A 12,805-nucleotide genomic window follows, 5' to 3' on the forward strand; every position below is an offset into this window, starting at 1 on the left:
AAATATAATTATTAATCTAAAAACTAAAAAGTTGAACTACTGAAATCAAATTAAAGCTGAAGAAAAATATTGAAGAAAAACAAAAATGAAATTAAATAGCAAAAGCACTGTCCTAAAATGAATAAACCTTAACCTAAAATGACAACATTATGTCATCATTAAATTATAAATATCATAAAAATGTTATAAATTATATATTTTATCATACTAAGATGATAAAAATGTTATTTAAAGAACACTGAATTATTATCTAGGTCTCATTTAGCTGAAGTTTTCATGGGTTTCATAAATTAAAATAATTGCTAAATAATAATAATAATAATAATAATAATAATAATATTAATAACAATAATAAATTACTCATAAATAAAAATAATAACTTAATGTTTTTATTTTTATGGTTTATTATATATATATATATATATATATATATATATATATATATATATATATATATATATATATACAAACACACATATATACACACACACACACACACACACACACACACACACACACACACACACACACACACAGGTTTTATTATAATAATTTGTTATAATAATATTGATCTTGTTGAAAAAAAATTATTTATACTTTTGTGTCTTTATTTTTATTAGAAAAATGTTTAGACTAACAACATATTAATCAATCTTTTTCTTTTGTATAATAGCACATGCTGACCTGACACACTTCCTCTTTTTTACTGTGCTGCATACTTTTAGAGGAACTGCTGACCAGAGAAAATATATTAAAGAATAAATTTAGCATTTGTTCCAAACTTCTGTCTGGACATGTCACAAGTTGTCATGATGCTTGTAGAAGTTGTGAAATATATTAAAGATGCACCTAATTGTTCAGTTCTGGTATGCAGAGAAAGGTTGCAGAAAGAGGAAGTATGTCTGGGGGGACAAGAGCCAAAAGACTGCAGAATGACTGATAAGTGACGTTAAACCAAGACTCCACCTATTAATATCAGTTGTGTATATATGCTGGAGTCAGGAAATGTATGTTAGTTGCGAACCTCTTGAATGTAATTCTTGTATTGCATTGGGGTAACGTAACCCGGAGCTCTGTCATCGAATTATTCATTTGTATCTAATAAATTACTAATACTTTTGGCATTGAAGAAAACACTCTCCTGACCTTTTCTTATTGAACACGCATGGAATTGGCTTGACATGCCAACAATCTATTGTAATATTCTGCTAACAAATGCTCTAAATTATAATATTATTAGAAATTTCGCAGGCATGTTATCAGTATTTTAGGAAATAAAACACCAAATGACCCTGCCTGTTATTGGCAAATCCACGGAACTAATAAATATAAATACAAATGTTTTTGCTTCAGAAAACAAAATATAAATCCTCAAGGTGAAAAAATGCTTAAAAGACGCACTCTCTAATGCAAGCCATTTAAGTTTAGGTGTAGGTTATGTCTGTGAATACTCACTGTAATATTCTGACCGGTCTTTGTTTTCAGAATTGCTCAGAGCTTGGAAAGCGAGCGCCCACTCCGATCCGGGAGAAAGAAGTTACGCTGTGCATGAAGTGTCAGGAGCCGTTCAACTCCATCACCAAACGACGCCATCACTGCAAAGCCTGCGGACATGTAGGATCAAAACACACCATAACTGTGTTTATAGGGCATGCTGATGTTGACAGCGCACTGACGTGGGTCTTTTTTTATTTCAGGTGGTGTGTGGAAAGTGTTCAGAGTTTCGTGCCCGGCTGTTGTATGATAATAACCGAGCCAACCGTGTGTGTATAGACTGTTATACCATGCTAGTTGGAGTGCCGCCGTCTCCTGCCAGTCTGAGCAGCAGCACACAGAGACGACGCTCCATCCTAGAGGTACAAGTCTATGTGATGTTGCTGAGACTTTTATGTCAGTATGTTGATGTACTTCCTACTGAAATGGAATATTGAGTAGGGGGTGGAGCTTTCCTTTTGTGCATCATTCCTTTGTTGCAAACTAAGGCCCTGTTGACACTAATACGTTTTAGTTTTAAAACGCATAAGTTTTGCTACGGTTAGCCTTCTGTCCACACTATGCCGGAGTTTTCGAGCCCGTACACAGAGCGTTTTGGAGACTCTGAAGAGACCATTTTGGTTTTGAAACGCTGCTCTGTGTCAGTGTGGACGGGGGAAAACGGAGACATCTGAAAACGGAGGCGTGGATGCAGATATTGATATCTGATTGGGGCTTTTTCTCAATATTAAGTGCAAATAAGTTCAGACTTCGCAAGTTTGATATGGAAAACAAACTCCCGACGACATGTCAGGTAAATCTTCAAAGGCAACAGTGTACTTTATAACACAATTCGCATCACCCTGGCTACGATGTTTCACTTTCTTAACAATAAAATGAAAACATGATATAAGGAATCGTCTTTTTTCAGTTTGATATTAGCAACTTAACAGACACCAAAAGTGTTGAGGCGTCATGTAGCTCCATATTTAATAAGGGTGTCACGATCCTCCAAATCCTCGATTCGATTACATTTTCGATTCTAAAGGCACGATTCGATTTTCGATTATGAATAATTAATGATTGACCAATTAATTATTTGTTGCCTACCGTTTAAACTACCTGACCTGCTTGGTCTTTGTTTTACCCATAAACAAATCATACAATAAAGGCAAGATACACACATAATTACCACCTGTCAATCACTTTTTTCTGCGGGACTCGCGAATAGGCAGTGATTTGTGTCGTTATAATGGCGTCGGTAAAAAAGACGCACAACCAACAGGAACCAGCCAACAGTATCTGAGGTGTGCGCTAAAATGACCAAGTACAAGTGAGTGAAAGATTGAAGCAGTCCTCTGACTGCCTGGACCTGCTGTCTCGAGCGCATGGCTGTGTGTGCGTCTGTGTCTGTGTGGTCACATGATGTGCATTGTCAGAGGTAGAGAGGAAGGAGGGCTGCTCAGAAATGCTACACGCCACTGTGGATGTCAAATAGTTGTCGTTCTAAAATGCCATTTAAAAACAAAGACAGTGTAAACAGGGCCTGAGTGTGTACTTTTCCAGTGTATTTGAAACGGGGGCGGGCGGAGGATCGCGATGTCGGTGTAGTCTATTGGACGAACCGTACGTAATACGTACATAGCAGAGCTTACAAAACTGTGTTTTTTTTTTTTTTTGTCGACAACACGAACGTTGTCAACATAACTCACTGGAAATCCAAAATGCTTACACACCGGCGACTTAATTGAAAGAGGAGAGGGTTTAAGCTCTGTCGACGGGTCTCCTGCTTCTGCAGTTTAACAAGCACTTCAACAAGCCTGTTTTTTTCCCGCTTGGCAAGCCAAGCTGACGTGACATGGGGGCGTGGCAGCATCGACGATTCTATTTTTTGATTCGATAATCGAAATTGAGCATAAATTTCGATCGATTTCGATTAAAAATCGTTTGACGGTCATATAAATATTAGGGGTGTCACGATTTCGATTAAAAATCGTTTGACGGTCATATAAATATTAGGGGTGTCACGATTTCGATTAAAAATCGAAATCGTGACACCCCTAATATTTATATGACCGTCAAACGGAGCCTACAACATAACTGCTTTCTTATATTTTCATTGAAAAATATAAAACACACCCTGTCTCTTTTGCTGAATATCAGTTTCTATAATCAATAATAGTCATCATAAAAGTATAACGTACAATAAGTTTGTACAATATAGGAAATAAAAGCAAGCAATCAGTCAAATGTGCAGAATCAGTGTTCGTAGTTACATAAACTTATATATTAACTTATCTTTGTGCTCAGCCAAAACACGTTACCTAAGAACAAGTGATAGATTCAAAAGAACGAAGAGTCCTTAAATAGAGACAAGATGAATTAAATATCACATTTAACAACTATAGATCAAGCGGCAGATCCTTGATGAACTGTCTGACATTTGCTGCTCTTATCTGGGGAGGTGTGCTCGACGCACCCACTGACTGCCTGGAGCTCAGACGTGCGCATACGCTGCAGCACATGCTAGAGTGTGTGTGTGTGGTCACGTGATGTGCGTTTTCATCTGTATAGTGTGGGAGGAGAGGTGTTCAGAAATGCTAGGTATGGAAGTGGCCAGTGTGTGGTCACGTGATGTGCATTTTCAGTGGTATAGTGTGAACGGAGCGCTGTTTAAAAATGCTATGTGTGGACGTGGATAGTTTTTGTTCTAAAGCGCCGCTTTAAAACTAAAATGTATTAGTGTAAACGGGGCCAAACATGGTCAGGAAAAAGTGAGACTTTGACAGATTTTTTTTTTCAGTGGGTTAACTTGCATGAATTAGTTGTTCAGCTAAAGAGTAACAATGTGCAGTAGCAAAATAAATATTGTACATTTTGATTTCACATGGACTTTAAAAAAATTTGAAAAGAAATACGAGTTCCATAAGGTTTGTAAGGCCAATGCAATGCAAAAAACAATTTTGGGGATGTAAAGATTTTAGAACAGTGAAAAAAAACAGTGTTCAATTCAAGTGAAGTTTATTCATAAACTAATTTCGAGAGGATCACGTGCTTATGATTTATGACGGCCGGTCTCGCATTTGTTAATCACTATCTTCCAATCATATGAGCCCTAAGCTACTATAAATAGCCACAGTTTTCAGTTTACTTTATCTTCGTTTGGAAGAAACCCCCCTCCTCCCCTATTCTCCTCCTTTACCTCTGATTGGGCGGCACGGCGGCGCAGTGGTTAGCACTGTGAGCCCCACAGCAAGAACCCTGCCAGCCCTGGTCCCACAGGACCGGTGGGTGTTTCTGTGAGGAGTTTGTATGTTCTCCCCGTGTCCGTGTGGGTTTTCCCCGGGTTCTCCGGTTTCCTCCCAACATCCAAAGACATTCAACATGCATAACAATCAAGCTTTGTCTAATCCCTTGTGTTCCCTTAGCTACCGCAGCAGGGGAGTTCTGAGATCCACTGAGCTCAGGCTCCCCTCTTGCTCTGCCAACGGGAGGAAGCCCCGGGCTCGAGGAGCCCTTGAGCTCGGGGCTCTCTCCCGGTACAGCATGCCAAACAAGCTTTTATAAATCATCAGCTAAGTGTGAACTCTTGAATTCAAGATTATTTGTCTAGCGCTTTCATTCACAAAAATTATTGTTTGCTTTACAAAAGGTGCACATTATTGCATTACAATCAAAAGCAAAACAGTTAAAGTTATTATTTACCATAACTTTATTAGTTACTAATAACTTTTAGTAATCAACTAGTAACTAATAGCTTTTTAACAGTTAAATTATTATATAAAAACACAGTTAACCTGTAGTTATATAGTATATAGGTGATGTTATTGTGTGTTAAAGTGTTGAAGGGATTCATTCATTCATTTTCTTTTCGGCTTAGTCTCTTTATTAATCAGGAGTCGCCACAGTGCAATGAACCACCAACTTATCCAGCATATGTTTTACGCAGCGGATTCCCTTCCAGGTGCAACCCATCACTGGGAAACATGCATACACACTCATTCACACACATACACTACTGACAATTTAGCTTACCCAATTCACCTATAGTGCATGTCTTTGGACTTGTGGGGGAAACCCGGAGAAAACTCACACGAACACGGGGAGAACATGCAAACTTCACACAGAAATGCCAACTGACCCAGCCGGGGCTCGAACCATGTGACCCTCTTGCTGTGAGGCGATTGTGCTACCCACTGCGCCACCGTGACGTCCTGTTAAAGGGATAGTTCACCCAAAACTGTAAATTCAATGATTATTTACTCTTCCTTCATTTATTCCAAACCTGTTTGAGTTTCTTCTGTTGAACACAAAGGAAGATTTACTGAAGAATGCTGAAAATTTACTTCCATTTTGTTTTTGTTCCTACTATGGTCAATGGATGTTTTTTACAACATTCTTCAAAATATCATGTTTTGTGTTCGGCAGAAGAAAGAAATACATAAAGTGTGAGTAAATGGGACAAAATCTTCATTTTGGGGCGAACAATCCCTTTAAGCAGTGTTAGTTTAGCTATATTTTTTTAATTTAGTCTTAGTCTTATTTTAGATATTTTCATGTGTTTGTTTTCTTCATATTTGATCAACCTTGTCCTGTTTTTGGTTAGTCCAGTGGTGCTCTGGGTGCTCCGGTTTCCCCCACAGTCCAAAGACATGCGCTATATGTGAATAGGGTGAACTAAATTAGCCGTAGTGTAGAAGTGGTGTGTGAATGCGAGAGTACAGTCCCAGTACTGGGTTGCAGCTGGAAGGGCATCCGCTGCATAAAACATGCTGGAATAGTTGGTGGTTCATTCCGCTGTGGTGACGCCTGATAAATAAAGGACTTTTGATGAATGAATGAACAAATGTATGTAAAATATGTCAGGGTGAATGGGTAGAAAAAAAAATTATAATTCTGTATGCAAAAACGTTTAAGAAAAACTTGTTGTTTTCCTGATACAGAAGCAGGCCTCGGTGGCGGCTGAAAACAGTGTGCTGTGTAGTTTCCTGCACCACATGGAGAAGGGTAGTGGCCGTGGTTGGCAGAAGGCCTGGTTCGTCATCCCTGAAAATGAACCACTGGTGCTGTATATCTATGGTGCTCCACAGGTGAGAAGATCAAACAGGTCTCCTTTAAAGAGACAGTTCACCCAAAACAGAACATTCTGTCATTATTTTCTTTTTTTCAAATCCTGTTTGAATTTCTTTCTTCTGTTCAACACAAAATAAGATATATATATATTTATGTGTGTATACAATTGAAACCAGAAGTTTACATACACTGTATAAAAAGGCACTTAACTATTTTTTTAAAAGGTCAGATGTTAATGTGACTAAACTTTTTCTCTTTTATGTAATTTAGGATTATCAAATTTGTTTCTGTTATGCTTAATAGCAGAGAGAGAGATATTTAAAAAAAATTGTTATAACTTTTCTTGAAAGTCAAGTTTACATACAGTAAACATGGTGTCAAGGTTTTGGAAGCTTTTGATTGGCTAATTGACAACATTTGTGTTAATTGGAGGCACAACTGTAGAATAGTATTTAAGGAAAACCTCAAACACACTGCTTCCTTTTGTGACAGCATGGAAAAATCAACAAGCCAGAATCAACAACAAAGTGAGATTACAAATTGCTCAATTACACTGGGAAAAAGACAAGTTGTTGGAGACATGTCCTGTGGTCTGATGGAACTAAGATTGAACTGTTTGGCCATAATGACCAGTGTTGCATTTGGAGGACAAAGGGGAAAGCTTACAAGCCTAGGAACACCATCCCAACTGTGAAGTATGGGGGTGGCAGCATCATGTTGTGGGGCTGTTTTGTTGCAGGAGGGACTGGTCCACTTCACAGCATAGATGGCATCATGAAGAAAGAACATTATGTAGAAATACTGAAACAACATCTCAAGACATCAGCCAGGAAATTAAAACTTGGCCACAAATGGGTTTTCCAAACAGACCATGACCCTAAGCAAACTGCCAAATGTGCTTTAAGGACAACAGAGTGAATGTTTTGGAGTGGCCATCACAATGCCCTGAACTCAATCCTATAAAAAATAGTGGGCAGAGTTGAAGAAGCTTGTGCGAGCAAAACAGCCTTCAAATCTGACTCAGTTACACCAGTTCTGTCAGAAGGAATGGGTCAAAATTCCTTCAAACTATTGTGAGAAGCTTGTGGAAGGATACCCAAAACATTTGACCAAAGTTGTACAGTTTAAAAGCAAAGCTACAAAAAATACCAAGGAAATGTATGCAAACTTTTGACTGTCTGGAAATGAATAATAAAAAATTGTATCTCATTATCTGGCATTTAGCAAATGTAAATCATTTAGGTAATCCTAACGGACCTAAAATAGTAAACGTTTAGTATGATTTACCATCACTCATTTTTAAAAAATGGGGTCCCACTTTCTATTAAGTGGCCTTAACTAATATGTACTTACATAGGAATTAATAGTTTGATGCAATGTACTTATTGTGTAAATACATGTATTTACTGTGTACTTATGCTTGATTAAATACATGTATGTAATTACATCTGTAATTAACTTTTGTAATTACATTTGTAAATACACTGTTCACCATCCCTTACACCTTAACCCACCCTTAAACCTACCCATGCCACCAAACCTGTCCATAACCCAACCTCTATCCCAACTCAAGAGAACTTGTTCTCAAATACATCATAAACAAAGTAAGTACATTGTATTTATTTTTTTGATGTAAGTACATAGTAGTTAGGGACACTTAATATAAAGTGGGACCAAAAATGGTTATGTTCCTTTTGTTAAAGTGTATGTAAACTTCTGGTTTCAACTGTATGTGTGTAAAATAATATGGCATATGGTAAAAATTAAAGAATCATCATTAATACAGCCATATTTTTCTTTTGAAACATAAGCATTTATTTTAGATTTAGTTAACGATAACATGCTTTACTATTAGCAACCCCCAAACATTTGGTCACACATAGTTCAGGCAGATGCATTTGACATGCATTCTCCTGGCCTGAGATCTGTGTAATGATCAGATCAGCAAAGACAGATGTTAACACCAGGTGTAAACAAAGCCTTGCAGCTCGTCCCATGACTAATGTGCTTCCCAGAGTCTAGTTAATGCTTTACCAGACTAGATATTGATTTTCTGGTCTCTCCTTCCCTCTCAGGATGTCAAAGCTCAGCGCAGTCTCCCCCTCATCGGCTTCGAGGTGTCCTTACCTGAATCCGGTGACCGCCTGGAACGCCGCTTCGCCTTCAAAATGAGCCAGAGTCATCTGACGGTTTACTTCAGCGCCGACTGTGAGGAGCTGCAGCGCCGCTGGATGGAGGTTTTATCCCGAGCCGGCAGGGGCGAAGAGCTACAATCCAACGGGCCCATTTGTGAAGCCCTGGAGGAGGAGGGGGAGGAGCCAGCGCCTACAGGAGAAAGCACATGATTGGCTAAAAAAAATATATATGATATCATTTTGCACACGCAAACTGTACAAATGTGACCACAGTGACAGGATATAATAGACAAACACACACAGACACACACATATAGCTTCTTTCTTACACACATCTGTATTAATTGTCAGTTGTAAGTTGCATGAAATATCTACAGGTACGTTTCTCTGTGTATTGCTCATCTTTGTGTGAGTGACCAGTGTTTGGAACAATCTGACAGAAAAAAGTATGCACACTTTAAAGACAACAGTACGTGCATTGATTTTTTTTTGTTAGCAGTTTCTGTGTCAAAGGGACAGTTCAGCTCAAAATGAAAATTTACTCACGGTTTTTATTCATCCGTCATATGGTTTTAAATATTTAAGAGATTCCTAAGATTTTTATGTTGAACACAAAAGAAAATATTTTGAAGAATGCTCAAAACCTTGACTTATATAGTAGGAAAAACAATTATATGGAAGCAAATTGTTTTAAAGCATGTCTTCTTTTGTGTTCAACTGAAGAAAGCAACTCAAAACTTTGAAACAAGTACATGTTTGGCAAAATTATGACAGAATTTTCATTTTTGGGTGAACTGTTCCTTTAGATAGACTGTTTTCTGCTAAATATCCAGGTGTTGGGATGTGGTTTAGTAAAGTAACACTGATGGCGAGTTGTGTTCGAAGGTTTGGTCTGGTTTCATGAGAGTCTAAAGGTATAATACCCTGGAACGGAAATGGCTTTTGTTCGTTTTTTTTTTAGTTAGTAGAATCTGAACCCAGCCAATATTTATGGCAATAATCCGCTTGGGAAGAGGAACAAATCCAGGATTTCACATTTCGGTTACATTATCAAACGTCGGCTGTTGTAGTGAACAGTGACAGGATTGGCCACGTGACATGTTGTTCAGCTATGCAAGCCTGTGTTAATCTCAGAGACACAGAGTACATGTGTGGTAATCAAAAACATAGCAGGAATATTTATTAAGCGGGTTTTAAACCACTCACGACCAACAGAAATATGTGCTTCCTGTTGACTCCACGGTCCTTTCAGCGCAGAAAAACACCTACAAATTGATTCCGCCATCTAGTGGACGCTTGTCAAAACGTCCGCTTATATTTTAGGAGTGAATGTCACGTCAGTCCCAAATCGAGCTAATATAAGAAACTTTTATTTTGCACGAAGTAAATAAAGCTTATTAAAGTGACCATATTGTCTTAGCAAAATAAAATAAGTGATATATTGTTGGAATTGTTCACTATTTATAGTGTAGTATTGTGTTGTGCTGTCTTTAATTTATGTTAATGCTATTGCTAGCAATAATGCTATTGCTAATGCTATTTATGCTATCAAATTTATAAAAAAGCATTGTGTTACGGAGAATTATTGAGAATAGTGAAAATATGGCACAATGAAAAAAAAATAGGCTAATGGTCCTTAGGGATAGTTCACCCAAAACTGAAAATTCTGTCATCATTTATTCATTTATGACTCTTCTTTCGAACACAAAAGAAGATGGTTTGAAAAATGCTGGAAACCTCTAACCATGGACTTCCATAGTATTTGTTTTTCCTATAGTGGAAGTCAGTTAATACAGGTTTTCAAGATAGGCTATCTTCTTAAGTGTTCAACAATATAAAGAAACTTAAACCACTTGAGGATGAGTAAATAGTGAGTAAATTCTCTATTGAGGGTGAACTATCCGTTTAAATTAAGCATATTTACTTTTAAGCTAAATAAAATTGTCTTTTTTATATTTGGGATGATAAGTGACACCTTTTTGTGAGATTCATGGCTAAAGAAACCCTTTTGTTCGAACGATTCTGAAAAAGCGTGTAATAAAATGTTTAAATCAAAGGAATAAATGACAGGGCTTCTTACAGGATAACAAAGGCTTATCCGGTAGTTTTAGCGTGCATGAGTGATTTTATGAATGTTGTGGGATTTGATAAGACTGCATATAAGATAAAAGGTATGTATGAATCTGGCTAGTTTTTATCATTGTGAAACTCAATGATATCCCTGCCTTATTTAGAGGGTTGTTTCTTTTTAGATGAATACAGAATATATATATATATATAAATAAAACAAGGTCAAAGTTTTGATGAGGATATCAAACGTTTTCAGCCGTGTTGTATTTGTGTATGAAAAGACGCAAGGACAAATTCATTTGTAAATATAACTTATTCCTCAGAGCCCAGTTTTGTGGGTTAGGTATTGTCGATGAGCTTCGGTGTTTGATCTTCGTTACGTGCAGTTTTTAAATGGACTTGTGGTAAATTCCAGGTCAAGAAAAGCTTAGGATGAGTTCTCTCGTTTTACCACGTATTCCAGAGGTAGATATTCAGTGTTTTATAGAAAGAGCTTCGTTTTCTTTCTCCTCTTTTTGAATCCAGTTTCCAAAAACGTACTTGCCAATGTGAACTCATTGAGAACTGCTTTAACTATTTTTCTTTTGTGTTTGATATTGCTTTAATCTGGCTCTTTGTTGTCAAAGACATCGCTCGATTTTGAAGTAAAGGTGAACCAGTCGGTGTGTTTCCTCCAGTCTGTCTGAAGAAAGCAGTGATTTCTGAACAATTCACAATTCAGGAGTGTTAACGGCTGCGTGTGTTATCTTCCATAATGTTTACGACTTGTCATTCCCAGAATCCTCAGTTGAGCCTGCCCGTCACTCACGCTTACAAACACACACATTCATCTTCCTCTACTTTCAGTATTATTGTTCTTGATATCCTGCCTTACCGATATTTCGCAGCCCTCTGCTTATCTAGTTTTGTTTTCACAATTGCTTTTTGCCAAAGTATACTGCAGAAAATGTGTATTAGAAAATGAAATGTCATTTCTGTGTTGTTGTCACATTTGTTTTATTTGTTTTTTAATACCGATATTTATTGTCTTTTTTTACTCCTTGAGGTAAATGTAGTGAGGGTAGAAAAACTGCGATGAACCAAAAAGATAAACACTATCAAAATACAAGGAAATCATCATTTGGGAGGATATAACTTATTGGTTATTTTCTCTTCTTTTAGGCATGCATTATTATTATTTGTTTTGACTGATACCAATAACCGATAACTATAAATCTGAAGGCAGATAAACAAAATATAAAGATGTAGATGTACACTACCAAAACACAAGTAAATCATAATTTGGGAGCATATAACTGATTGTTTATTTGGTATTTTTTAAAGATGCATCAATATTGATTGTTTGACCAATACCGATAACCGATAACTATAAATCTGATGGCTGGTAAACAATATATAGGCATATAGATGAACACTAACAAAATATAAGCAAATCATCATTTGGGAGGATATAACTTTATTTGCTATGTTTTTTAGGGATGCATTGATATTTTTACCGATAACCGATAACTCTATAAATTTGGAGGCTGATAAATAACATATAGGCATATAGATAAACACTGGCAAAATACAAGGAATCATCATTTGGGAGGATAAAACCTTTTGTTTATTTGCTATGTTTTTAGGGATGCATCAATATGGATTTTTTTGACCGATATCTATAAATCTGAAGGTTGATAAACAATATATGAGCACTACCAAAATACAAGGAAATCATTATTTGGGAGGATATAACCTATTGTTTATTTGAAATGTGTTTTGGTGTGTATCGATAGATTTTTTTGACTGATACCGATAACCGATATCTATAAATCTAAATGCTGATAAACAATATATAGGCATATAGATGAACACTATCAAAATACAAGGAAATCATCATTCGGAGGATATAATTTATTGTTTATTTGGAATATCATTAGGGAAGCATCGATATGTTTTTTTATTTTTTTGACTGATACCGATAACCAATATCAATAAATCTAAAAGCTGATATACAATATATAGGCATATAGATGAACACTACCAAAATACAAGGTAATTATCATTTGGGAGGA

General features: G+C 36.7%; 1 protein-coding gene across 4 annotated transcripts in view; it reads left to right on the forward strand.

Moving 5' to 3' along the window:
* fgd1 (FYVE, RhoGEF and PH domain containing 1) overlaps nucleotides 1–11,824 on the forward strand; it is a 114,579-nt gene extending 102,755 nt beyond the window's left edge. For all 4 annotated transcript variants that reach the window (XM_683702.9, XM_017357408.4, XM_017357409.4 and 1 more), the window contains exons 14-17: nucleotides 1,486–1,614; nucleotides 1,698–1,856; nucleotides 6,417–6,563; nucleotides 8,622–11,824. In XM_683702.9, coding sequence (XP_688794.4) covers nucleotides 1,486–1,614; nucleotides 1,698–1,856; nucleotides 6,417–6,563; nucleotides 8,622–8,891 — 705 coding nt within the window. In that variant the 3' untranslated portion in view covers nucleotides 8,892–11,824. The remainder of the gene's footprint in view (nucleotides 1–1,485; nucleotides 1,615–1,697; nucleotides 1,857–6,416; nucleotides 6,564–8,621) is intronic.
* The last annotated feature ends 981 nt before the right edge of the window (nucleotides 11,825–12,805 follow it).

Source organism: Danio rerio, chromosome 8, assembly GCF_049306965.1.
Source record: "Danio rerio strain Tuebingen ecotype United States chromosome 8, GRCz12tu, whole genome shotgun sequence".
In the NCBI taxonomy this organism is placed as follows: domain Eukaryota; kingdom Metazoa; phylum Chordata; class Actinopteri; order Cypriniformes; family Danionidae; genus Danio; species Danio rerio.